The sequence below is a fragment of the Pholis gunnellus genome (assembly GCF_910591455.1).
Source record: "Pholis gunnellus genome assembly, chromosome: 14".
Lineage (NCBI taxonomy): Eukaryota > Metazoa > Chordata > Actinopteri > Perciformes > Pholidae > Pholis > Pholis gunnellus.
The window spans coordinates 17,110,461-17,135,927 of record NC_136541.1 but is presented as its reverse complement, the minus strand read 5'-3'; the positions used below and the strand labels follow the sequence as shown (position 1 = coordinate 17,135,927).

The 25,467-nt window shown below is 45.7% G+C and overlaps 1 protein-coding gene across 1 annotated transcript in view; it reads left to right on the top strand.

Moving 5' to 3' along the window:
* LOC306705965 (zinc finger protein 521-like) overlaps positions 1-25,467 on the top strand; it is a gene marked incomplete at its 5' end in the record, with an annotated part of 88,737 nt that overhangs the window by 43,754 nt on the left and 19,516 nt on the right. The window contains one exon of the mRNA XM_079172872.1: positions 122-206. Coding sequence (XP_079028998.1) covers positions 122-206 — 85 coding nt within the window. The remainder of the gene's footprint in view (positions 1-121; positions 207-25,467) is intronic.

The following is a 25,467-nucleotide window of genomic DNA, read 5'->3' as shown; positions in this document are numbered from 1 at the left end:
TGTTGTTTAGTATTGCATTGAATTAGGTTGAAAAGTTCATTAAAACATGCTGAGTTTCACAAAGTGTTTTGTATTGCTATGTTGTTTATAATAATCCCTTTCCTTTTGGTCTTATTTTCAGAAGAAGACATACCAGTGCATCAAATGTCAGATGGTGTTCTACAGTGAATGGGACATCCAGGTCCATGTGGCCAACCACATGCTGGGTAGGAGATAACTCTTTTTTTTTTTCATTCATTATGGTCTCTGTTGCTCTTCTGGAACAAAGTCACTAAAACAGTCCTTGTGTAATATCTTTGTAGATATGTTTCTCTACATTGTAGCATATATTAAATCAATTTGGCTTTTAGGTGTGCGATTTAAATGTTAGCGGGAATGATTAATTTTTGTGACCATCATCGATACAGTATGCAAATCATTAAGGAAAATTCCCCTAATTTCACAAGTATTTGATCATTTTGGAAAAATTTCATACTTTTTCATCCTTTTTTAAAAAGGTGAATCACAATCTAAGGACTGATGTGATATATGTAATAAAATATTTGACCCTGTCTCATTCAGGCTCACAAGTATCTGGATCACATCACCAAATAGGTGGAATTATTTTAATATTTTGACCATCAACTGCATCCCCAGTGTTGTGCATTTATAAACCCATCACCTTCATTTCCCCATGCATGTGAATGGTATAAAATAGTACGTGTGCATGCTTGTGGAGCAGAATCTCTCCACTTCAAACCACTCTATATGGAGGTCGTTTGAAGTAGTGGAAATATACAGATTATTGAAATATTAAAATACCAAAACAGATTTTATTCAAACTGTTTAAAATTCCAACTATTATTCCACAGTTTTTGAAAAATCTCCACATTGCTACTGTACATTATTTTGTTTGTTTGTTTCTCGTGCCTTTTCACTTAAGTAGTCTGTTCAGATGACTGAGATCTGAATACAACATTTGGAAAAATACTTTCATACATTTAATGACGTCAAATCAACTGAAAAAATGGATATTTAATTTTATTACACCGTGTTTCACAAAATTATTCCAAATTTCTGATTTTCTTCGACAAGATTCTTAAACAAAGAGTGCTGGTGTAAGACTAACCTCCAGGTTTTCAAAACGTCTTCACTTTTGGTTGTCATTCGTATGCAGGCAGAATAATTTGTAGAGAACAGACAATTGGAAAACAGGTTTTCTTGCCTGCAGTAAGTAGGCGTCTGAATTCCAGTCTCACGTTCCTTTATTCATTCATTTATTCAGCTCGTTTGGCGGCTCTTTCATTACACTGCATTATCTGTTGTCTTCAGTGGGAGAGAGACTCATTGATCTGGAACCAAACCGCCTCTCTGTTTGGGACACGCTTCTAGGCGCAGGTGAATTTAAACACGGTGGGCAATTCTATCAGGACCGGTAGGCAATTCTATCAGGGACCCACTGTTTGTGCATAAACAATCAGAAGCATGTGATTTGTGATTTTGATGCTTCGGTGTATTTGCAAAGGAGAGAGACGAGCTGAGAGTGTGTAGGTGTGTATTTTGTATTCATCTTTGCGATCTGCTCACCCACTATTCTACTGGGGGTGCCTAATACAGTACCATGCCAGCATTAGTCCTTTCTCTCGCAAAGGCAGGCACGGAGCACACTGTGAGGGTAGAAAACAAACCCCCCTACTGGTTATTTTATGTCTGTCAGCCGTACAAGCACACAGTTCCCCCATAATAGTGGAATTGAGACAGCTTAAGATAACAGGAGGATAGGTGATTGGGTTATTGTCTGATGTCTTACTTCTCTGATATGCCGTTGCTTTGTATTCAACATGATCACAGGTTTCATCAGACTCCTCAAAAGGGTTTCTGTTACATTCATTTGTTTCGGGATCTCTAAAATGCGGAGAAAACAAAACTCATCGTGATGAAAATTTGGTAGAAAGATGGAAGTTGTCAAGGAGTGGCTGCATTTTGTAAAACAAAGAAACTAAAATGGAACCGAATTGAATAAAGAAAGATAGATTTGACTGAAGAGGCGTATGGACAAACTTTTGCATCGAGGTTAGTCGTAACAACACTAACGGTGATCTCTTGGTTTTATACAGCTTCTGAAGAATTGGTCACTTTTTAACAAGTAGAATGGGGTTAAATTCAATCCAGCCTGTAATCACTGCAAAGCCAATTTGGGCCAAAAACACAGAAAAAAAAAATAGTCATTAGGAAAAGCTCTAAATACCTTCTCTACTGAAAAGGGGACACTTTCTCCTTTTAATGGCCATCTGCACAGGAGAGGGGAAACAGGGGGCTGGGGTCATCTCCGCTCAGCTGTCAGCGTTATTAGCGTAGGTAATGGAGCAGACGCTGGATTCATAGGGGTGTTGTTTTCATCCGTGCCCCGCTCCATGGTGTCCGTTCACACTGATAACTCTATATATAGTGATGTGCCGTGACATAACCATAGTGCTAAGTGTATGGAACAACAAAACCTGAGCCCGTCTCACCCAGACAAGTCCATATTAGCTGCCTTTGTAATACAATAGTCTCCCTAAACCAAGTGCACTCTGCCTCCACCTCCTCTCATCGGTCTGAGGTGCTGGTGGCTGCCGCTGCTGTACGACTGCCAGCACATTTTGATGCGTGGACATTACACTCAGACGACGGCGGTCCTGCTTCACACTTAAAGCACAGCTCTGGTGCCCAGCTACTCAACATTTACTATGATAATAGAGGTAAATGAAAGAGAAGGGGGTGGCCATGGGTGCAGAGGGGTGTGTGGCAGAACAGCCCCAGCCAAGCCTGTGAACGGCCCCACGTGTTTTAAGATGGAGGCCGCAGCCTGCTAGGGCCCAGATGGATCAGTACACATTTGCTGTACAGCTGGTCGCTCTGTTTGGGGACCTGGTGTGATACTCCTATGGAGAAAAAAATGATATCGCCACCATCCAAGGAGCAATTTAATAGCAGGCCAGAAGACAGCTGGCCACTCTTTAGTTTAGAGTTTTTTTGGCATGGCTCACTTACAGAATTGAGGGTGTCCGATTTTTCTCTAGAGACACACAGATTTATACAGCTTTCAGCTGCTGCAGTCACTATCAAACCTTTTTATTTCTATTTTTTTTCCTTGAGATTAAAAAACAAATCTGTCCTGCAGTTCAATTTTCCGTCTTGATCTGTAGTAATTGCATTGGGACGGAAATGTTTTAAAATCACAGCGCTTTCACAAAGTCGTCCTTTTTCTTTTTCTTTTTTTTTCAAGAGGACCTTTGAAGGTCTTTCATTGACACAAAAGCCTGTTTGGTTTTTATCAGCATGCCATCATGCTACCCCATTGCTTCACTTTGACCCCACTGTAAACTATGACATTTGGAGCCTCATGGGGGGGGTATGTTTGGCCCATTTATCGCACTGTTTCAAATGTCCCTGTGTGGATTTTCAGAGCCCTGACAAGTTTTAGAAGCACAGCCTCTGTCTTAAAGGGTTTTAAAGGTGAAACGGGTTTTTGCTTTCCTGTTATATCTGCTTTCAATTCAATTGTCATCTCACTCCTGTCTGCTCCGAGCGGCTACTGCCAAGGTGGCAGCGCTCCGAAGGACAACTGTAAACAAACAAACCAAACCTCATCCCAGAAAAGTGTTTTTGGGGTCACCTCTACCGATTTTTTTTTTTGGGTCGTTGACAGCGCTGAGCTCCAAGCCAAGTCAGGGAGGAGCCTTCTCTCACAGAGAGGAGCCGGTGGCCCGGTCGGCCCAGGCAGAGGGGGGGCACTGGAGGGGTGGAAAGGTTCGGGGGCGGAGAGGGGAAAGGCACATTTGCTGTACAGCTGGCCGCTCTGTGTGAAGCAGGCACTGTGGGCCGTTACGGAGCTGGAGAGGAGAGAGAGAGAGAGAGAGAGAGAGAGAGGGAGGCCTTTAGCTCTCCTCTAGTTTCTCCTCCTCCTCTCTGTTCTCTCATTCTGCTTCCCCCCCCCCCTCTCTCAGGCCGCTATCTCTCCATTTTCCCCTGCCTCACTATCTAGCTCTTACATTTTCATATTTACTGCGCTCCAACCTGGCAAAGCACACGTTGCGTTGGCTGTCAGTGGGGCAACAGACAGGAGGCACACTGTAACAGTATTTGAAGCTGGAAGGCTTGTTTTTTTTTTTTGCTAAAGGCTGCAAATTATCCTTGACACATATCCTCTTGTCTTGGGCCCCTAGAGCAACTTGGCCTGTGTGTGTTGATTACATGGTCTCCATCACTGTCTCTGCCCTGGTGGCGACACATTTACTACTCCATTAAGTGTTTCTTTTTTTCGTCCTTGTGCATAAACAGAATTTGGTATTTTCATTCTTTTATTTCTTTTCTGTAATCCTCTTTGATTAGGAGTGTCTGTTGGTGTTCCCTCATTCATAGAGCAACACACACACACACACACACACACACACACACACACACACACACACACATGTAATCTGCTAACAAACATGGCCAAACACTCCTCATTTGACTCCTAGGGGGTTGGATCAGAGTCAGAACTCAATAGACAACACGGCACAGGAACAGGATCAATCTTATGAAATAAATAAGAGAACAGGCTTGGACCAGCCAGTGGAAACAAAGGAAACCATGCGTGCCATATAGCGAGTGTGATATCTGCCTGCTTTTATTAATTGGTGATTAATAACGCCTCTCTGTTCGTTAGCGCAGTCACCTCCCGTGCAGCCAAGTGTGTTGCTGCTAATATGCAATTATGCGCACCTTACTGCTCGTTACATTATACCTCTCCCTGACTAATGTGGCGTCCATGAGGAGAATAGAAAACGGAGTGAGCTGCAAAAAAAAAAAAAAAAAAAAAAAACATCAATAAGATTCTCACATTCACTGTGTTACCTACCTGTCTGGGTGGAAAAACAAAGTTTCTTACAAATTCCTCAATGCAACCAGGAGACTGCATTAAAAGTTTTACAGCATTGCAGAGACTGTTTTGCTCTTCCTGGTGTTTTTTGTTGTAAAGCAGAGGTAATTGACATCACCATGGGGATGCTCTGTTGCTAGGCCAGACAAGCTCAGGCTGATGTGGTCCTTATCTATTGATTTTCCTGACATTTCCCCACACTTCACAGACTAGGCCAACATGTGAGAAAATATCTGATGCTCTCAGTTCATACAGCCTGTTTGTACAAACTCGGAGCGAACACTCGCTTGCCCCTTGCTGCATTGCAATTGGCAGGTTGATGTCACCATGGCGATCCGGGGCAAATTCCTCCCCGTGATTGGTTGAACTGAGCCCGTTCGTTGAGCTAGTCATTGGAAAACATAATACAGATTTGTATGAATCCTACAATTCTATTTTTTGAATTTTAAGACATCATCTAATGAAATGTACTTTTAAAAAACAACTGCTATGCAAGTCTAGTTGGGGACTTGGCCCGACCTGAATAAAGGTAGGCTCTTCCTGTGCTTCTGGCTATGTTTTATTGATATACAGGAGGGATGTCTCCTTTAGAGTGTTAATGCCAACCCTTGTTCTGAAGTGAAGCCCATAAATACTGGATGATCAGAATTAACCTCTGCATTACTTTACCTCCCAGTGGTCTCCGAGATGTCACCAAGGCCGTAGGTGCACGCGCACCCCTGGTCTGATGGGGTTGCTTAGCAGTCTGACTGGAGGGGGGCTTATGGGAGAAGTGCAAACAGACAGTCCTGCCTTAGTAAAGGTCAGCACTGCAACCTACACCTCTCAAATCCCAGCCTAGCCCTGATGGGACCAGGGTTCCGAGCGTGCCTAGAGATGCTTGCGGTAAGGGGGAATTACAGTGAGAGTCAAGTGGAGCGCCGCTGCTGAGCTGCATTGCTTTTAGAGGCTGTCAGCACCAATGGCAGCGTGGCAGTGATTTGATCTAACTTTGTGTCGGGGCTCTTACTTGGTGTGTTTGTGGAATGACATGCACGCTGGGACACCAGTAGCTCTCAAATGCTACCGAATAGGACGGAGTCTCAATGTTGTTCGCTAAATTGTTGTTAAGTACGCTTCATAGGTGCGGAGAGGTTTGTTTTAGAATGCAAACAGACTACAAAAGAGTAGTCCCCCCCCCCCCCCCCCCCCTAACAAAAAGTTTTAGCTTTTTTTATAGTGCACAATGGTGGTTTTACAAAGTACCATGTAACGAATTACTATCCTCATCGAACTTTGGCTGTGTGAATGGCAGACAGGGGAGGAGAGGGGAGGGGGATAGGGTTCTGAAAGGCCCCCCAGCGTCAAAGCCTTAATAATCATGTGAGCAGCGCTGGACTTCATTACCCTCCTGTTCGACAGGCCGAGTGCCAGCCTGGATTGCTGGCTGGCTGTGGCAAGGTCAACGGCGGAGGAAAAACCAGTTACTGTGTTACTCTGGAGCGGAATGGAGAGGGGCGGCCATCTGTCAGCTCGGGCCTGCCATACCCGCAGAGCAAATGGACACGGGCGGCCAGAGGAGAGGCCACAGACACCCATAGAGCTAAACCCAGTGAGCATAACACTGAGGCATCGACACAGATCCAGCCAAAGAGATGGGCCTTGGTACCACTAAAACACATATACACACACACACGCACACACATAGTGGAGAAGATAAGGCTATCTGCAAGATATTTGGCAGCAGGTTGTGTGTGTTTATGCATGTTTGTTTTTAGTGTCAGCGCACTATTGGGCCCCTACTGTTTTAAGTCCAGATGGCAAACCATTTGATAAAAAGTTGATAAAAGTTTTGCTTGGCTTGCCAATGGTAAATGTTTTAATCATAGTGTTCCTTTATGAAGACAAATTCCATGCGAGTCTAAGTGCAGAAAATGTTATCGTTGTCCGTAGACCACCTTTTTCATTTCAGCAGGGACAACAGGCAAGTTAGGGATCTGGTGGAAGCCGCATGTTGTCTTCCAAATGACAATAAAAATACTTCCATCATACTCTCTCTCTCTCTCTCTCTCTCTCTCTCTCTCTCTCTTTATATATATACAGTATATATATATATATATATGCTCGGATGTCACGCACTTTTTAGTGTTTCACCTTGCTGGCTGTTTGTCGGCGTCTGAGTCGCTCCGACCCTCTCTGCGAGGACCTTTACGATGCCCTCTGGCCAAAGTGGAAGAACCCTGTGGAATGTTCCAAAGCTCTCTAATAGGTTTCAGGTGCTGCGGGCCACCGGCCAGCCCCCCGCCATCACCCCACTCTGTGTGTCTTGTGTGATAGGACTCCCTGCTCAACAGTCAAAGCACCGCCATTTCTCCTCTACAAGAGAGAGAGAGAGAGAGAGAGAGAGAGGGCAGAGCTGCGAAATGGATACCCATCGTTGTTTACTGTAAAATTCACTTTGAGCCCAGTGCACATCCTCCAACTTAACAATTTTTACATTCAAACAGTTTCTCTTACACATGTGGTTGCAGTTCAGGCGGAAGAGCAATTTGCATCTCTTCCATCCCACAACTCAGCACAACTAAAGTTCCTCCTTGTTTTCCCCCCCGCACCGAGAGTACCGACCCCCTGGCTTGAGCGTCAACATGCGCCGGAAAACAGGGAGATGGTCCTGGGCGATCACCCCCCCCCCCACACACACACACACAAACATTAATGGAAATCACACAGGAACTCCCTGGATGAAAGCTTTATTAGTTATTAAGGTTTAATGTTGATATCAGTGCTTATATGTTTACTGGAGTGCACGCTGCTGCTGATGTGGAATTGTCAGAGTGGTGCAGATTTAGTAAGGAATTAGTGTACACCCAGGATTTAATTAAGGGATCTATTTCCATCTTGTTAGAAAGAGATAATGTGAGTACTGCATGCATCATAGGTTACCATATTAAATGCTGCTTCCTGTAACGGCATTAAAACCACTACAGTAGTGCTCGTAGATTATAGAAATGAAACAACAATCTATATTTGGCTGGAAGAATTGTAGCTTAAAGAGCGTCCCAAGCACCTCAGCTCTCCCTGTACATGAGACATTTTTGAATTTTGAAATAGTATGGCGTTGTAACTTTGTGCAACCGCACCGCTACAACACACGTGACGCTCATCGGAGGTGAAGCGGTCATGCTTCACCTCTTTTTATGCGTCTCGTTCCATTTCCAGCATGACAGCGGAGTGTGAACACTGAAGCGACATGGCCTCTTTGTCTCTCCATTTGTCCCACCGCCGCCTAGAGACGCAAACCTTAAGCCACTCACTCTCTGATTAATCTTTAACATTTATAATTACTAATTAAGTTAGTAAGAGACTTTTAATGTAGTCCTCCTTCAATGGGGAGCAGAGAGGACAACAGATCATTAGCTTCAATAATGAACGCGGATGAGACAGATAATGGCCTGTGATAGGTGAATACTGACAGTTATATTAAATGAGGCGAGTATATGGGAAACGCTGTCGCACTTCATGGATTCAAAGGCACCGGGATACAAGGTGGTGAGGCACTCCTGTGACTCCGAAATGAGGCCTAGAAGTGTGCGGAAATCTTAGAGATAGTTTGTACTCATTAAAACATATCTGTAATACAGTCAAGTCCACATCAGCATGCGGTATGTATCATATAATGTATTTCTGCAGTGTTAATTGTGTCAACCTCAGTTTCAAGTACAGATTTTATTTATTCATCCGCTCTCATCGAGTTTTTGGTCTCCCTAACGACTTCGGTGTATCTCATTATCACATTATTACATTAGTGTCTGCATTATACTGGTGGCTGTAAGTTGCTGCCCATTAAAAGAGTCATTTCATCTCCGTTTTTTTTTTTTTTTTTTTTTTTTTTTTTTTTACCTTAACGACGATGCTACTCTGGCACAATCCGTGAGCCTTCCCACTTTGGGGAAGGTGCTTATGCCATAATGATTATTATCATTAAGAAGATATTAATGTGCTTAGTGTTTGCGACCCAGCTGCTCATCATGGCCTGAGCTCCCTGCCGCGGAGTGGGAGAGAGCTGCTGCCAAAACGGACAGTGCACGTAGGCCACCGCCCACCTGTCCAGAGGTTTCAGGGTCAGTGGAGGTCACACCCACCTACCTCCCCGCCCTCTGCTGAACTGGAGGAGGGATGGCTTCGGAACATCAAATTGGAGGAGATGAATTGTGTTGTGTGGGATGAAGTCTAAAAAGCGCTACTGGATTCATGTGGGTTTTAAAACTCACCCCAGATTGTAAGCAACTTCCTCATATACAATACAAGCATACATATTAATTACAGTTATGTTAGTCTGCTGTGAGGGGATATGTGTGTGTTTCCCTGCAGAGATTCATGCCACACAATTATTCATTGAATTTCAATCTTTCTATTATTTCAGGCTATTCCGGCAGCAGAACACTTATGCTTAACACTACTTCTTTTTGCATTGAATCAAGAGTTTTTGTAAATAAGTTGGCTCGTTTTTATAATTGATTTAATCGAAAGAGATCTACAAAATATTCTAAAAGAGGTACAGTGGCAGGACGCTGGGATGACTCCTGTTTTGAAGTCTTCTATTCACACACACACACAGATAGACAACGTGGGGCTGAAGGCAGCCTGGCTCAGCCTCCTCCGGTCTCTCAGTTTCAAATTGCTGCTTCATTAGGGCTTGGAAAAGAAACCCATGGTTACATTTAATCAAACGAATCGGTATGGCAGACCCACATAATCAATCACAATCCTTATCCAATATGCTACATTCTGTAACTACCAAGCTGGCTTGGAGAAAAGTCAATTACGGCCCCTCTCTCTGCTCCTCTGCCGGGGTTTCGCGGTGATATTATACTGTTTCTGCAGTTGTTTTCATTATGCAAACATGGACTGTGTGCATCTAGCCCTTTTCTATTCATGCAGTCATTTCCTAGTTTTCCTTTTTATACTGCTGGTTCTTGTATGATGCACAAGCTGATGGTTTGTTGGGGAGGATGATGTGCCATATCTGGAATAATCAAATTAACTATTAATGATTTTTTTTTGCTCTCCAACCAACACTTGTGTTTCACAGTGGGCTGCAGTCAGTGATGTTCTTCATATTTCATATGTTTCGTGTCCATATGGATCTGTTCTCACTGTCTCTCTCTGTGTGAAATCGTTTACAGCTCTACTTTCTCACCCCCATATTGCCGAGCTCATTCATATGAATGCAAACATGCGCACTAAGGTACACGCACGCCCACGCACAAAACACTGTAAACATGCTCACATACTGTACACACACCCGTCCCTCAATCCATCAATCTGATCTGTTGTTTTGTTCCCCCCTCCCCTGCTTGTCTTGTGTGTTCTTTCTCCCTGCCTTTTCACTTCAACGCTCACCCTTGCTCGCAATCAACGTGCTCCGCGTAATACACACAAAGCGAGCAAATCGCTCATAAGCGCGCACACACAAGGTAGCTAGGTTGGTGGGGGCCACGGCTGCAGCTCTTCTGCGCAGTCCCAGAGTGGCTCCCGGGGCTCGGCTGCCAGTTGTTTGCCAGCGTCTCCGGGTGGAATTCATTCAAATTAAAGCGGTGGAATGAGGCCCGAGTCCCAGAATGCCTCGTCCCTCTCCTTCATCAGCATTCCGCCGATGAGAGTAATTAAAGCAGAAATTAATTCTGCTGTAAGCAGAGGAGCCACAGAATAACTGATATTAGAGGCTGGATGATGAATGCTTGGCATCAAGGGAGGTCTCACGGGAGGAAGGAGGAATTCACAGATCTCTTTTTCTTTCTTTCTTTCTTTCTTTTCTTTTTCTATCGCTCCACTTTGGCTTTCTTTTGCTCTCTTTGCCCATTCCTATGTTTTCATGCCTTTAGTCTATGTTGTCTACATCTCTCACGTCTATGCATGTCTTTCTGTGTGTCAGCTTACTGTTTGCCCCGTCTCTTTTATCCTGCGTAGCAACATTTGTCCTTCCGTGGCACCTAAAGATTGCCAGTAAGAGCGAAAGACACTGGTTTTAAGCATGACTGAAGACATCGCCACTAAGCCTCCTCTGCTCAGTAACAGTATTTCACATTCTGTCAGCACTGGTGCTCTCATTTCCAGTCAATAGGCATATTAGAGTGTACTGATGCTGCAAATGCAAGCGCTTTGTTGTTCGTCAACAGAAGCCGAAATGGAGAGTGCTTCCAGGTGAATTCTATAACACCAGGAGCGCACAATTAATTGTCACAGAAACAAATGTAAATCAGTGTAACTGTTAATCAGAATGTAAGCAAACATATAATGCACATTTTTGTCGTAGATAAAGTGGCTAGGAGCTAAACATGGTGTGTTATTTTCAAGACAAACTCCCTCCCAGGCAGAGTTTGAGATTGAACCTTGAAGCTCTCCAGATGATGTGATATTCTACCCTGGATGATTCAATGATCCCCCATGTCCCCTGACGCTTTATTTTTGGAATAGCACATCTTTAGCAAGAGCAGTCACAAGACTGAAAGACAAACAACTGAACTCATGAAACACTGAGGGTGGATGGGGCTGTCAGTGAGACTGTTTTCCTCTCTTAGAATCAAATGGAATTGAACAAAGGTTAGCTCTTTGGGGCTTTATGGTAATGTGATATACGATGCTGCCATGGAATTTGCCAATGCATGTCTTAGCACTGTCTGACTCCAAGGAGGGAGGGAATGGTAATTACGCTGACCTCTGCCCCTCCCTCTCTTATTCTGCCCTCTGGGTAAAAAGCTCGAGGAGGTAATAAACAATAGATAGATTTGTCTTGTTTGTATTGCAGACGCCGCACTCGTAATGACACACGAGATTGATCTCTATTTTGAAAATAATACATGCCAAGATCTGCAGGTAGTTGGACTGCATTTTGAATTGGTTTTGTGCGGGAATATCTCAATCAGATGTAAATGAATGGAGGCTCAACCTGAGAGTCACAGACTGTTATTAAGAATTTAGCAGGCTGGCGTGGAGTTGAAACACAGAATGAGCAATTAGAAACGAGAAAGGGCCCAAATACAGAGGCGATGCAAAGTGGAGACAGGGTGCTAAACCCACCACGAACCTGTTGATAGGGCCAGGTAGGGAGGCTGAAGAGCCGAGGCAGTGACCAATAATGTAAAGTCTTATTGGGACAGACGGGATGTCAATCTAATGCTGATTATTTAAATGATATACTCTAATTTTAAAAGATGAAATATACTTTTTGCTATATGAAAGCTAGCAGAATGGTGGATGTCTAATATTGCAGTGAAACTCAAAGGCACGCTATTATTCCACCCCCTCTCGTCCATGCCATTTGGCTGTTTCTCTTTCCACTCACCTTTTTTCCTCATTTTGGAAAGATGATATGAAGCAGAAATAGTAATAGTACAGTAAAGGCACTTCCTCTAAATTATTTAGCAATGGGGCCTTTTTATAGACACAAGGCTTACCTATGGACCTGACTAAAAGCTTGGTACGCGGCTGCAATTTTCAGAGTGTATCTCTGCAGTGGATCACATTGCTGTGGTGCATGATATCTCTGTCTATCATTCAGAGCGGCGATGCCGTTATGAAAAGGGAGGGCATATCTTGATGTCTGCCGTCCTGGAAATGGCAGCAGCATTGTTTGTTTGTCTACTTTGTTCCACACACCAATAAAAATACACTCAAAGTGAAGCCTTGGTGTAACGATGACCTTAAACGCAATGACACTCTTTCCCATAACATTGTCCTGTCCAATAGTCCAGGACTCCCCAAGAGGCCTTACAGCAAGTCTAGGAGGAACCAAATGAGAGAGAAATCGATGACTTTCCTCTCTCCACTGTCTCTGCCCTGGCTGAATTACTGAAACAAGATGCTGCACTTAGAGGAGTCTTTGGAGAGGCAGAGGGAGAGAGAACGAGATGTGGGGGGGGGGGGGGGGGGGGGGGGGGAGAGAAACACTTTTAGGGACATGGGTGCCATTTAGACTAGGACCATCTTCTCAGAGAAAGCCACTAAAAGCAGTGAATGATCCTCTTCCTGTCCCTGGCTGGGAGGCGGTTAGCCTCCTGTGGTTAAGTGAATACAGAACATACACTCAGGTTTGAGGTCAAAGCAAGATCATTAAAAAAGAATATTAATTTCTGAAGTCCAAGCATAACGATCTTACACATATGACTGTATCGATTCATCCTCAACCTTGAGCTGAGCACATCGCAGTCATGGTGTGACCGAAAGCCCCGGACCAGGCCACATGGACCCAATCTGATGTTTTTTTTTTGGATTTCCTAATGTCAAATGGGTGTTGTTTAACATCCACGCCAGGTTTTATTGTCTGAACTATGAAGATGAAAATGAATCCCGCTCGTTTGGTAGACAGAACGTGGTGCTTAAGGGACCCAATCCCTGTAAGTGCCATTAAGTGGAAATTGCCGTTCACATATTCCAGTGGTTTGATTAATTACACTCTCTCATGTGCTTTCATAAAGTCCCAATGAAATATGGGGAGCAAATTGCATTGTGTTCCTGTATCCTGTTATGTAAAAGCAGTTTAATTATTGACACATGTTTTGCCACCTGGCAGGGGAAGGGATGGTTGGACATGAATAGAAATCGTACAATAGACGTTATGGACGGGTAGAGCTAGCACTCGAGATGCCATGTGTTTCCGTACGTGTGACTCGTTTCATGTCCCCGCCTTCACCTCGCCTCAGGTTCTCCTGCTGAATCAGAGCAGGGAGCAGACGTGATCAGCTGGATATGTCACAGTTGTAAGTGGAGCCTTTTTGTGAAAGCGACTGCACTTTAAAAACCTGTTTAACTTTGTGCGGCAGGACTGCTGTTTGAAAGGTCTCTTCTAATAAATATGTAGTTAAGGAGATATTTTGTGAAGGCTACACCGTCTCTCTGGGGGATTAAAAGATCACTGCTGGCTTTGTGTGATATCTCAAGATAGCTCTTTTTGATCAGAGGACTGGCTTAGACACTGCTTAGTAACTGACACACTGCTACTTTGAACTCAAGGAAGCAGTGTAGGAAGACAACAATCGAACTTGCAGTTTTAACACAAATGTCTTTATTCCCCCTTTTTGTTCCTGGGCCGTCTCTTCCAGGAGCACTGCCCTCTACTGCCACGGAGACTAAATAACAGAGTGCCAGGGCAGTTCTTCCCTTCTGTTGTAGCCAGTAGTACTTAGGCTCCACACTACTCTGTATTCTACAGTGTATGTGGAGGTATTAGCTCATAAAACCCTCCTACTGTCATATGAACCCACTGCTGTCCCCGAGCTCCATATGAACAGCAGGGCTCTGATACTTAGTCCCAAGCTGTTCCTGTTTGCCCAAAATGATCAGGCCTGGCCTCGTGCTCTCTACCTGATCTAGTTGACTGCGCTGTGTAAGTTAGGTAGGCAGTCCCTGTCTCCACCCCCCCCCCCCCCCCCCCCTCCCCCTCCCCTCCTCCCCTCCCCTCCCTCCCAATATGCACTTGGACCCGGGCTCAGGCTGCACCTTTTCTGTTCCACAGGGATAGGGGGGCCAGATGGAGGAATTTGATTAACCAGCAGTGGAGGACCAAATGTTCAATTGGATACAGAACCAGTTGGAAGGTGGGAGGGAGTGAGGGATGAGGCAGGGTAGAGGGAGAAATCTAAAATGGCTGGTCATGTGCGCCGGCCAGCACTTTCCAAAGGGGAGCCCATACTGACACTGAGGTGTAGTAATGCAGAAGCCCTTTTCCAAGTACCAGCTGGGCCTTTTAGGAGCCTCTATCCCCACAGCAGACACTCGGCAGCCTCCGAGCAGCTTGACTTTACCATATGTGGAACTTTTTTTTTTATGCTCCACCTGGTTTCCCCAGGGGACCTGTGCCACTGGGACGCCGGAGGCAGGTGAATTGCTCTTAATGCAAGGCACTGAATCACTGGGCCAACAACATGAGGAAGTGCCTAGGGAGAGGAAATGGATCTACAGAAAGGCTGGCGCGGACTGGCGCGACCTTGGCGCTAGTGCCCGCTGCGGAGTAGAAAACGAGGCCGCGTGATGTGTCACTGTGCCTCCACTCAGCACACTACTCCACTTTGACAATATTCACACTTGTGTTTCTTACGTTAAAAAAGAGAGAAAATGAATCCATTTGTCAAACCTTCGTCAGCTTCCATTAAGAGCTTCTCTACCAATACCTGATTTCTCCCATTTCTCTTTTAACTGATTGATTCTAGCTGTGTCATAAATTGATCTATTGATATAGATTTTGCAGTATTGGTTCAGTAACTGTACCGAAGTTTTGTCACAATCTTAATATTTGCATTTGCATTTACTCGGCAACATCAGCTGTCGTGCGTCTGGTTGGTTTTGTGATTTTTTGTTTGAGAGTCCAGACCATCAGGACAGCTAGGTCAGATGAGGGAGATTTTTGCCTGGACACTGGGGGTGTGGTCACTCTCCTGCCTGCACCTGTCTCACTGAGTCTGTGGCACAAAGCCAGAGGTCAGGGGGTCACCACAGGGGGCTGTCAAGGTCAAAGGTTTATCACTCTCCGAGGGGTCCTGGAGCCATCGCTCAGATCCTACAGTACACACGATCTGCCCAGTTGAGTTTTTTTTTTTTCTTCCCCCACTTTTTCTAATCCTTCCAAATGGCTCGGGCAAAACTCCCGACAGCAGCAAGAGAAACAAACTGTGGGATGTGGAGCTCTAAGCCATCAGCTGGAGATTTCACTTTGAAAAGAATCCCTTTTACTCACTGCCCTTTCCACCAATCAGAGGGCCCCGCCAGAGTCCAGGCACCCAGAGCAGCTGCCCTCTGACCCTGCCAGCGGTTGTTGGTTTATTTTGTTTGGGCGTTTTAGAGACGATGGGGCTGCTTTTGACAGGGCAGGCAGCAGGACTTGGATGAGGTCTTTAGCAAAGACGGCCAGCGAGGGAGAATTTCACAGCTTCGGGAAAAAAAAGACTCAAGCTACCCGTAGCTGGTGTTGCAATTCCAGCATCACGCTCATATTGCTGGAGCTGTTGTCAAATTCATTGAGACATGTGGAAAATGGGCCATTTCGGGGGGAAAAGAGGGGCCATTCATGCAAAGTCAATTCCATCAAGCAGACAGAAATTCCTCGATACCCCTGTTTATGCAGCTGTGCCCTCTGATCAAATTACACCCACACCTCCTTCTGCCCCGTTTGTCCCCCCCCCCCCCCACCAAACCTCCTCTGAATGTGCCAGGAGCCTCAGATGGGTCTCCCATTCATCAGGGAGGATGGGAAAGGTGAAGAGACACGAGGGGGGGCACGTGACCCAGAGTTACACCTGCCCCGCAGCAGTAATTGGGGCAAAGACACGGCGCTTCCATGGGTCAAAGCAGTGGCCTGTCATGTGAGGGGCACGGGGGCCGGCAAAGGAGGCACATCCCCGGAGAAGTACTAACCGTCATGGTGTAGCACCAACTCTGACAGACCGCAGGGAATGGACCCGCCGCGCCGAGCCTGTCAGCCGTTCCACCAGCGCGGAGTGATCGCGGAGCCCTCCACCGGGACTGTATTACTGAAGGCTTTTCTTCTCTTGCCTCTGTTTTATTTTTTTGGGGCGGGGAGGGCAGGTTTGCGAGTCTGTTGCGCGAGAGGGGGGTGTTGAGGGGTATAATTGAGAGCACAGAGGGAGCTTCGTCTCTCCATCTTATGATTTGGAGGTGAAGACAAGCGCCCTCGGGGGCCCCCTGTCAGAGCTTTTGGGCGCGCTCAGTGCAGACTTCAATAAAAACACACAAAAAGAATTCCCCCACAAGGGCGCCTGGCTGAATTGCTGACGCCAATGTAAAAGATTCCGTTTTCTGTGAATCATTTAGTACGCGACCCTGAGCTCTCTACACAATGTGACAATAACAGGAACCCCCCCCCACACACACTCTCTGTCCTCCTTATCGCGGAAAAATGGCAACGAACCCAAAGAACGCAGAATTATTTTTTTTCACACGTACAATTTCGCACATCGATCACCCTCTGCCACTCCTCCATTTCCCTCTTCCCCCTCCCACCCCTCGCTCCTCTTTTCTCCCTTCTCTTTTTTCTCCCCCTCTCACTGTATTCCTGTCATGACAAATGTCAAACGCAGTCCGTTAGGAGAGTGTTTTTTTCTTCTTGGTAACCAAGAACTTGCCAAGTCGAATGTGCGCTGGGAGAAGACTGCTGCGGAAGCATCACATCGGAGCACCAGCATCAGATATTTCTGTGAAAGTAACAGAAATGTTTGAAGGTGTTGTCACAAGCTCACAGGTTCCTGCTGTTTGTGTGCACCTGGGGGAAATGGCGCCTTCTCACCCCTTTCGTCTCCACCTTCCCTATTGTTGTTTTTTAAACTTATTTCTCTGTTTAGTTTTTATCACTTTCATTGCGGTTAAGAATCTCAGCATGGCTGTTTTTTTGTTTTTTTCGTGGGTTTTGACAGAGGGGGTCGGTGTTGTAGTCAGAGTTAAAATTAGAGGAGTTGCTTTTCTGTGTGACTTGGAGACATGTCATCTTCTAGAAGCGGTGGGGAGTCTGTCAGTCACAGCCATGGTGTGTTTTAATCATCTCTGTCCCACTTGGAGGCGCGCTGACGGTTAGAGTGAGGGTTCCCTCCCCTGGACAATACCAGTATGCTAGAATCTCATACGCTCTGATGTCAGACGTAGCAACCAGTTAAGAAATATGAGACGTTTCTTCCTCAAGTTAATCCTGCAAATTCAATAGGGGAATCAAGCGATGTCTGGCGAATTTGAAGACGTATCACAAGTGTGTTTGAAGGTTTTTTTTGTGATCTTTCAAAAGATATGACAGCTGGAAGGAGATTGGCAACAAAATAGCAGGAGTTTGTCACTATAATAAGAAAATGAAGCTGATAGAATAATCAAAACCCACGACATCTGAGAAGCTTAATGAGTGAGGGCTCCCCCCAAGCGAGCAATAATAATAGCGTTTTGTAATTCTATAGCCCTTTTGATAATACTCCAAGGAATTTTAAATAGACGTTTCTTTGTAAAGCAAAGTAGGTTAGACTGCAAATGATATTCTCCATAATGTCGCAATGATGACGGGAGGTTTGTTGTTACAGAGAATTTCGCGCCTATTTCGATATTAAAAGATAATAAATACACAAATATATGCAAACATTCTAAAATATACCTCTTAATCACAGTGTCCTTTTTTTAATTGCAGCTGGAGTGAGATTTATATTTAATGTTCACCAGAGTGACGTGCGCCACCAAATTGAGCTTTAAACCAAAGTACTTAGCAAAAATATTCCGACAAGCCCCCAAGCAATTAGTCCAGCTGCCTGCCTTTGTCCACCTACCCATTGTGTTCTTTGTAAAAACCATTCTCTTACACCTCCACTTACTCCATCCTTCGAGACGCCATTGGAAATCCAGGGCTCTAAGTTGAACCCACAGTTGGTCTAAGTGTAATGAAATGTGTGTCATGTCTCTGGCTCTCTCCCTCTGGCTCCCCCTCACCCCTGGCCCCCTGAAAGCACTGCCTTTGACAGGAAGGCCTCAGTGGCTTCTTCTGCAGTGATCTTTAGCCCCTCCAGGTCCCATTGACTATTTCAGGACGTCCCTGCGATTTGTGGGTGGACTCAACCATTCACGCATGCTTCAGAGCATCGACAGTGGAGGAAAAATAGACAGATAGATGGAGTGAGAGCCTCAAACAGCTAAACCAGCCCTCTGGGAAATCCTACCCTGATGCCTGGCCACATTAAAAAAAAAAGAAAAAAAACAGAATAGCCTCTACACTGATTGTGTTTTACATTAAACTTATTGAAACGCCAAGTCGGCTGTGCTTATTATACACGCTGTGGACTTAGCTTTTTTTTTTTTGCTCTGCGGTTTACCCATAATAGAAACTATGGCAACCGAAGTCAGGTGCGGTTTCTGCAAAAGGACCCAAGCTGAGCCATTCCAGATGATGCACATTTAAATTTCAACATATATTGACTCAGTTCCTCGTATCATTTTTTTATTTATTTTTTATCATGTATTCAATCTTTATGCAGATGAGGGCGAACAGATCATGCATGGAACACTTACCTTGCATCCGTGTGCGTGTACGTATGTATGTTTATGAGGCTGCGTATGCGAATTACCTGGTAGCTTTTGTGAACGTGAGACTGCGCGTACGTGTGTTTTGCTCCCATGTGTACGTCTGTGCGTGGACGTGTGTCTGTGCATGGATATTGCAGCTTGGAGAGAGAGAGAGTGTGTGCATGTCCACTATATTAGACAGGGCGTGCGAGGGGTGCCTCAGCATGTGTGTGCCGCTGTCTGTTCAGAGCTCTCGGCGCCAGCAGGGAGCGCCATTCCAATTTACCCATCAGCCACGGAGGTAGGGGGTAAAAGCGCGGGGCATCGCTGTCGGAGATTTCACATTCGAGGGACGAGATTACCAGTCAGGGGACCCCTGTGCGGAGGTGATGAGGGAGGGAGACTGCAGGGGCACAGTGTGGGGTGGTTGGGACGGCTGGGGGACGGAGGAGTGCTGAGAGGGGAGGAGGGCAGCTCGACTCGACGACACCCTGGAATCCGTGGGCTCTCTGTTTTCTGGGGAGCGTAGCTGCCAAGCTGCACATCTGTTTGACACCAGGCGCTGTGGTATGGCAGTCAGGGGCTGTCTGTCCTGATTCACATCTCCTCACTCTCTAGTCTGTGCTAAGGATCTGGACAACTCTGTCTCCTTAGAGTTCCTTGCAAAACGGTGTGTTGTGTAGAAAACCGGAAAACAAAAGGAGGCAAGATTCTAACTTTCGTAACAGCGAATTGTTTATTCTCCTCTTGTATTTGTTTGTTGTCGTTCTACGTGCTGTAACCACATGCACGGGAAAGATTACAAACACTGGAACACAATCGTGGCCTTGTAAAATCATGGTGAATAGTTACCTCAGACCCAGTCTGCTGTCTGCCATGCTCACTCAGCCTGTGTTTGAGTGCCGGCCAAGTCAGCCATGGCTGCTCCAGAGGCCCCGAAGCCTGTTGGGGAGACGGGACATTCCAAATAGCATAACTCATTCTTTACACCCTCTCCGCTGCCATTAGTTAATTATATGCAGGTGTTTTCCTTTCTTAGTTTTTTTTTTTTTTGCTGTAGATCTAATAAAAATGTAACCATAAGTACATAAAGCCAAATAGACGGAGAAAAGGAAGGGGGAAACATTGTGGAGGAAGTGGCTGAATGTGCTGTGTGAAGCAAATTATTGCCCCCATGTAGATTCATCAGTTCTCCCTGCTGGATTAAGGAAGGGCCTTTCTAATGAAGTTCGCCCCGTCAAAATGAAGGGACTAATTCTGATTTAGCTGAGGTAATGAACTTCCCCTCTCCTAGTGAGAGCAGCACCATGGGGCGAGGAGAGAGGGGTGGTTGTGTAAGGGGGGGGGGGGGGGGGAGCAAAGGAGAGTGGCAGTGAGCGAGGGAGTGAGGCAAAACCGAAGACGAGACAGGAGAGAGACATGGAGCGAGGACAGGAAGATAGAAGGGAGAGAGGAGGCTGGGTGGAGAGTGAGAAAAAAAATTATGCAAAACGCCTGTCTCGTATTTGCTGAGATGTATTAAATTTCCAGCGCGGTTGCCTGTGTTATATAAAATTATGCTAATGTCTCGTGGCCCGCTGCGAATGGCGGCTTGCTGGTCCTGAGCATGCGTGGCTGGCCGCTACACGGAGCGCACTCAGTGGGACTCAGCTTTTCTATTAAGGAAAACCTCTAGACACCTGATGATGAATTCTCTCTCACCAAATGTTCCCCCTTTTTTTGTGTCGAAAATATGAGCGCTTTTCTAAATGACTTTGGAGAGCCCGGCGTGGCACTCGGCGGCCTGCGTCGAGCAGGGGGGGGAAGGGGGGTAGGAGAGAGGGGGGGGGGGGTCCCTCTGCAGCAGGCTAAGGGAGTCAATTAAGGCAAGCACTGATAATTATAAGCCGGTAGAACGCAGGGGCTGGCTAATTGTACAGTGTTCCATGCCGTGAGCCCAGCCAAGGGGCCTCTCCGCAACGCTCTCTTTCCCCGTTCCTTTGTGTGGACCACAGACCCCATAGAGCCGCATACCTCAGTCCGACAATGCCACAGCGAGGCTCGTGGAAAAAAAAGCCGGGCATGTGCCCGTAATTAACTTCTTACATTCAGGCCATTCACTCTTTTGAGACCTGAAAGAGATTCTGGTTAGATTCACACCTCATTTCTTCTCTCCTCTTTGCTTGCCAGAAAGTGTTTTTTTGGTTGTTGCCCATTTGACTCTTTCTTTGCTTGTTTGTAATTATTTGATCTTACTTTGCACAGCAACTGTCGTTGAGCACAAGAGTCTTGGGAAGTTAGGGCACAGCCACTTGACCTTTTATTTCCTTCTAACAAGAAAAAAAAAAGCAGCAATTTAGAATAGGCATGTATGGAGTAAATTAGAGCATTTCAGTGCTGAATGGTGTTTGTGTGGCTGCAGGGGGTCCAGCGCTCCCATGCAATCCATCTCAGCAGCCTGCACTGTTTGTCCCCGACGGACCTCCATACCTGCCTGCAGCTGCAGCGCCTACACATCATTCGTTAACAAGTATTCGGCTTTTGCCTTTGTTGTTGGATTTCTCCCTTCTCTCTTTTTTTTTTCTTTTCTTCTGCCTCTGTGACCTACACACTTCATTTGACCGAGTTTTAGCCATTGTGGGTTTCAGCTGTAAGAATCGCTGGTAACGTGGTCCAGGCGAAACACAAAATGGCAGAGCACCCTTCAAAGCAAACAGTGGTCCTGCTGAAACACAAACACCGGCTTCATCTGGTTCGACCAGCTAGTTTCCCCTCTGGCAGGCTGCACGTTAATACGTTACATTCAGAGCAGTTTCAAATCTAAAAATCTGAACTACAGGCCTGCAGTCATTTGGCCATTTTATGCAACAGTGATACGCAAGAATAGAAAGATTATCTCCTCTTTTTATATATTACGCCACTGTTTGCCACACATAAAAGCTTGTGAAGACCTTACTAAATCAATGCATAGAGAAACACAAAGCCCACAAAGCTCTGTGTACGTATGCGTGTCAACGGGTAGTCCATTCGTTTCTATGGGAACCTCTGTGATGCGTTTGCCCAACACGTTGACATTTACTTCGAAAATGTGTAACTTTTGTGACAGACTTCGGACGGACTGTTTTTATGCATTGCGTCTCTATTTAAGTAAAGAAGTTTGCATATTAGCGGCATGCTAGCTGTGTATCTTATAGAGTTGCATGCATAGTGGGTCATTTAGCCAAAATATTCCAGAACAATCATCCCTTTTTTGTCGCCATGCATTGACGATCTGACAAAATTTACTTCTCTCCCATCTCTGCAATGGCGTTTTTATTCCATCCGTAAAGAGATGCATTTTCGTGCGTTGAACAATAGGGGGCTTACTCCTTATACTCTATGGAATTAGGAACAAAAAACTATGTGTAAACGAAGCATCATACATTTTTGTCTGAACGTTCAAACATTCAGCCTCTGGAACAAAATTATTTCACATAATAATACTTATAATGCCCCGTAAAGCTGTGCCTTTTTCTCTGTTGTCTCTGATATTAATGCTTCAACAAAGACTTTTGGCTTTAGCTTCTTTATTTGCTGCAACAGAGTATCGCTCAACACACATGCATGTGGGGGGGGCTCTTGGCAAATAACTCAAGTGGAAATGTCTGCTCAGTGCGTTTGTGTTAGGGAGGAGAAGTGTCCTTATGTTTTTGTCCCCCACGTTTTTTTCAACTCCAAAAGGTGTTCTAGTCTGCTAAACCTTTTGTAACATCCGCTCAAGCGTTACGCATGTTTATCTCGACACAAAACCTGTCAGTTCGGTGTTTCTACCTCTGGCCCGGGCAGCCAGGGGAGCTGTGAGGCGGTTAATGTAGGCGCAGAGTGGCTGATCCTAGCAGGAGCCTAGCCCTGCTCTGATTAGCACCTCCAACGAGCCGCCATGCATCAGAGCTGACATTCTCCCAGAGACATGTTCCCCCAGAATCCTTTGCTCTTGCTGCGCGAGGGCGTCGCCATCACTGACATGTCACAGCCAACACCTCACCCCTCCTTCTCCCTCTGGAGGTTGGAAAACTGCATCAGGCATGCACCGAACTTGGGACCCTGACACGAGAGCTTCGGTGCCTCGCTTTGCTCGTCTTTCGCTTTGCTCATCTTTCGCTTTGCTCGTCTTTCGCTTTTTCTCTTGCAGACACAGAGTGTGTATCTTACATGCCCACTTCCCTACAGGCAAACTGAAGTAAAGCTTCGTCTTTCATGCTGCAGTAGTTTTCCAATCTCTTTGATTTTATTAGCTTGCAGTCGACCACATTTCCATCACTGTTTGTGTAATACATTCACTCATTGATAGAATGGGGTGAATTTTAGAGGTGCTATGATTAAATATTGTACTTTCATTTTGACATTTTGCACTTGATTCACTCTGTCATTCTCAAACTGTGGAGGCAGGAAATAGATATTAGCAGTGTTCCCCCCTAGGCGCCAGTTCTCCAATCAGCTTTGGTCCGGGGGGAGTCCATCCCTTTGCGCTCCCACCTACCACCTATCCACCCCCATCTGCAGCATTCTCCAGGCCTTAATGGGCCTTGTAGTACTTCTGAAATGAGTTTGTTCCTTATGAGCATTGCTTCTACCTCAAGAGAGCGCACCACACGGAGGTGGAGTCAATTTGTATTCACCCATAATTCCCTGGGCCTTAATCACTCTGATTTTCCCCCCATTATCTGTTAATGGATAGTTCCCGCGGAGAGAAGAGAGAAGTAAACCCACCTACTGTTTACAGGCCTGAAGCTGTCTACTCTGCTACCATCCACAATCCCGTAGTGGGTTGTATATACGGCAGCGAGTCCGCCAAAAACCAAATCTTCTTGGTTTATTAACATGCAACTCCAACATCAGGCTGATTATTGTGAAACAGATGGTACGGAACGGAAAGCAAACTCTACCTAAAGGTGAAATTCCTCATAAACAAGATCGCTTCAGGCAGGTATTTTCTGCCTTTACGGCACGGTTTGGCAGTTTAGAAACTTTGTATTGCGTTGACCTATCGGTTCGACTGGGCCAACTTTGATTATGATCGCAGTTCTGTCTCCGGCTTTTCCAAAACAACCCATTCCAGCCCACTAAATATTCTCAATTTGTTCTCCCACTTGTTTATTCATTACTTTCAGCAAAGAAGTGCCTTGATTGATGTTCTTAATATCATTTGTTAGTGTGCTGCTTTCGCGACACAAAGCAGCATGGGTCCCTCTAAGAGTGAGCTTCAGAGAACCATTCACCATGCCCCAGAGGGGAGTGTAAATCTAAGTATCAGATTTTTCTCTTCCAAAGCCAAATGCTAAAAGTGATCCTGAATTCCCCTCCAATTCAAATTGCTCCTCAGCAGACTTGTTTAAATAGAGTAAGGGGCATTGGTGGCGGGGGGGGGGGGGGAGTGGTGATGTTGGAGCGGAATCAGCTGAGGGACAGTTTTTAATTAAGCAATGCCCTATGTTACACTTAACTACACACTATTATCAGAAAGTTAGACTGTCTTTAGTTACTTTAGTTCATTCTTTTACTCACTGTCAGCTGATGGCGCTGCATTCGAACTCTGAGCAAACCGAGACATCTCTATCATTTTCACCGACACCTTTATGATTGCCTTAAACATACAGAATTCAATATGCTGCAGCTGTGTCGTTGTTACATAAAGCATTCACTAAACTATGCAAGCCAGACCCGCAAGCCCCTGTGTCCCAAACAACCTTCAACAGCACATGAACTTCAGCCGGGATTTTAAAAAAAAGTAAACAGCGCAGAGAAATAAAGACCATTCTTTTTGAGAGTCGTTTCTTTTTTTTTTGCCTCTCTCCCTCTCCTGTCCTCCACGTGGGAGAGATATTAGGCGTTTGTGTTTTAAGGAGCTGTGAAATACATAAACCATGAGCCACAGGAACGCGAGGCCCTGTGGATATGCAGATGGGCTTACTTTGCTGGTGTCAGGGATGCTTAGAGGGAGCAGGCACAGGAGCAGTTCTCATCTAAAGGATTTTTCTTTGGAGTGCGGAGGGACAGGGTGGTGGCAGCGGAGAACGCTCGGGAGACTCGGAAACAGAGAGCTGGAGGAGGGAGAGAGACGGAGACGAGGATAGAGGGAGAGAGAGCCGACGGTCCCGTGTGGCCCTGTAACTATATCCAGAGTCTGCTCAGTGCATAGAAAGGGGCGAGGGTGGGACCACGCAGGGCCATGCTGATTGGGCAGCCCCGGAGAAGGGCTGGGGGAATGACAGGAAGTGACCTCAGCCCAATGAGGCAGCATATAGGGGTGATTGAGCTGACTTCCTCCCCTGGCTCTCACTAAGAAACAGACTGCCAGCTTGATTCAACTCCTGTTACACTGCCGAATGCAAACCGAACCCTACACAGGCTGCGTCACAGGAGCTAACAGAGCACAGTTTACTCATAACATCTCACAGTCAACCCTCTGTTGCTATCTCAACCGCTTTTCTCTTTCTATCTGTCTATGTAGTATATCATGCAGCACTCTTTCAGTTTAGGTTTGTATGTAAACATATGGAGAATGTAGTTGAGCTACTATCACTAGTCATGTCGTATTTTACATA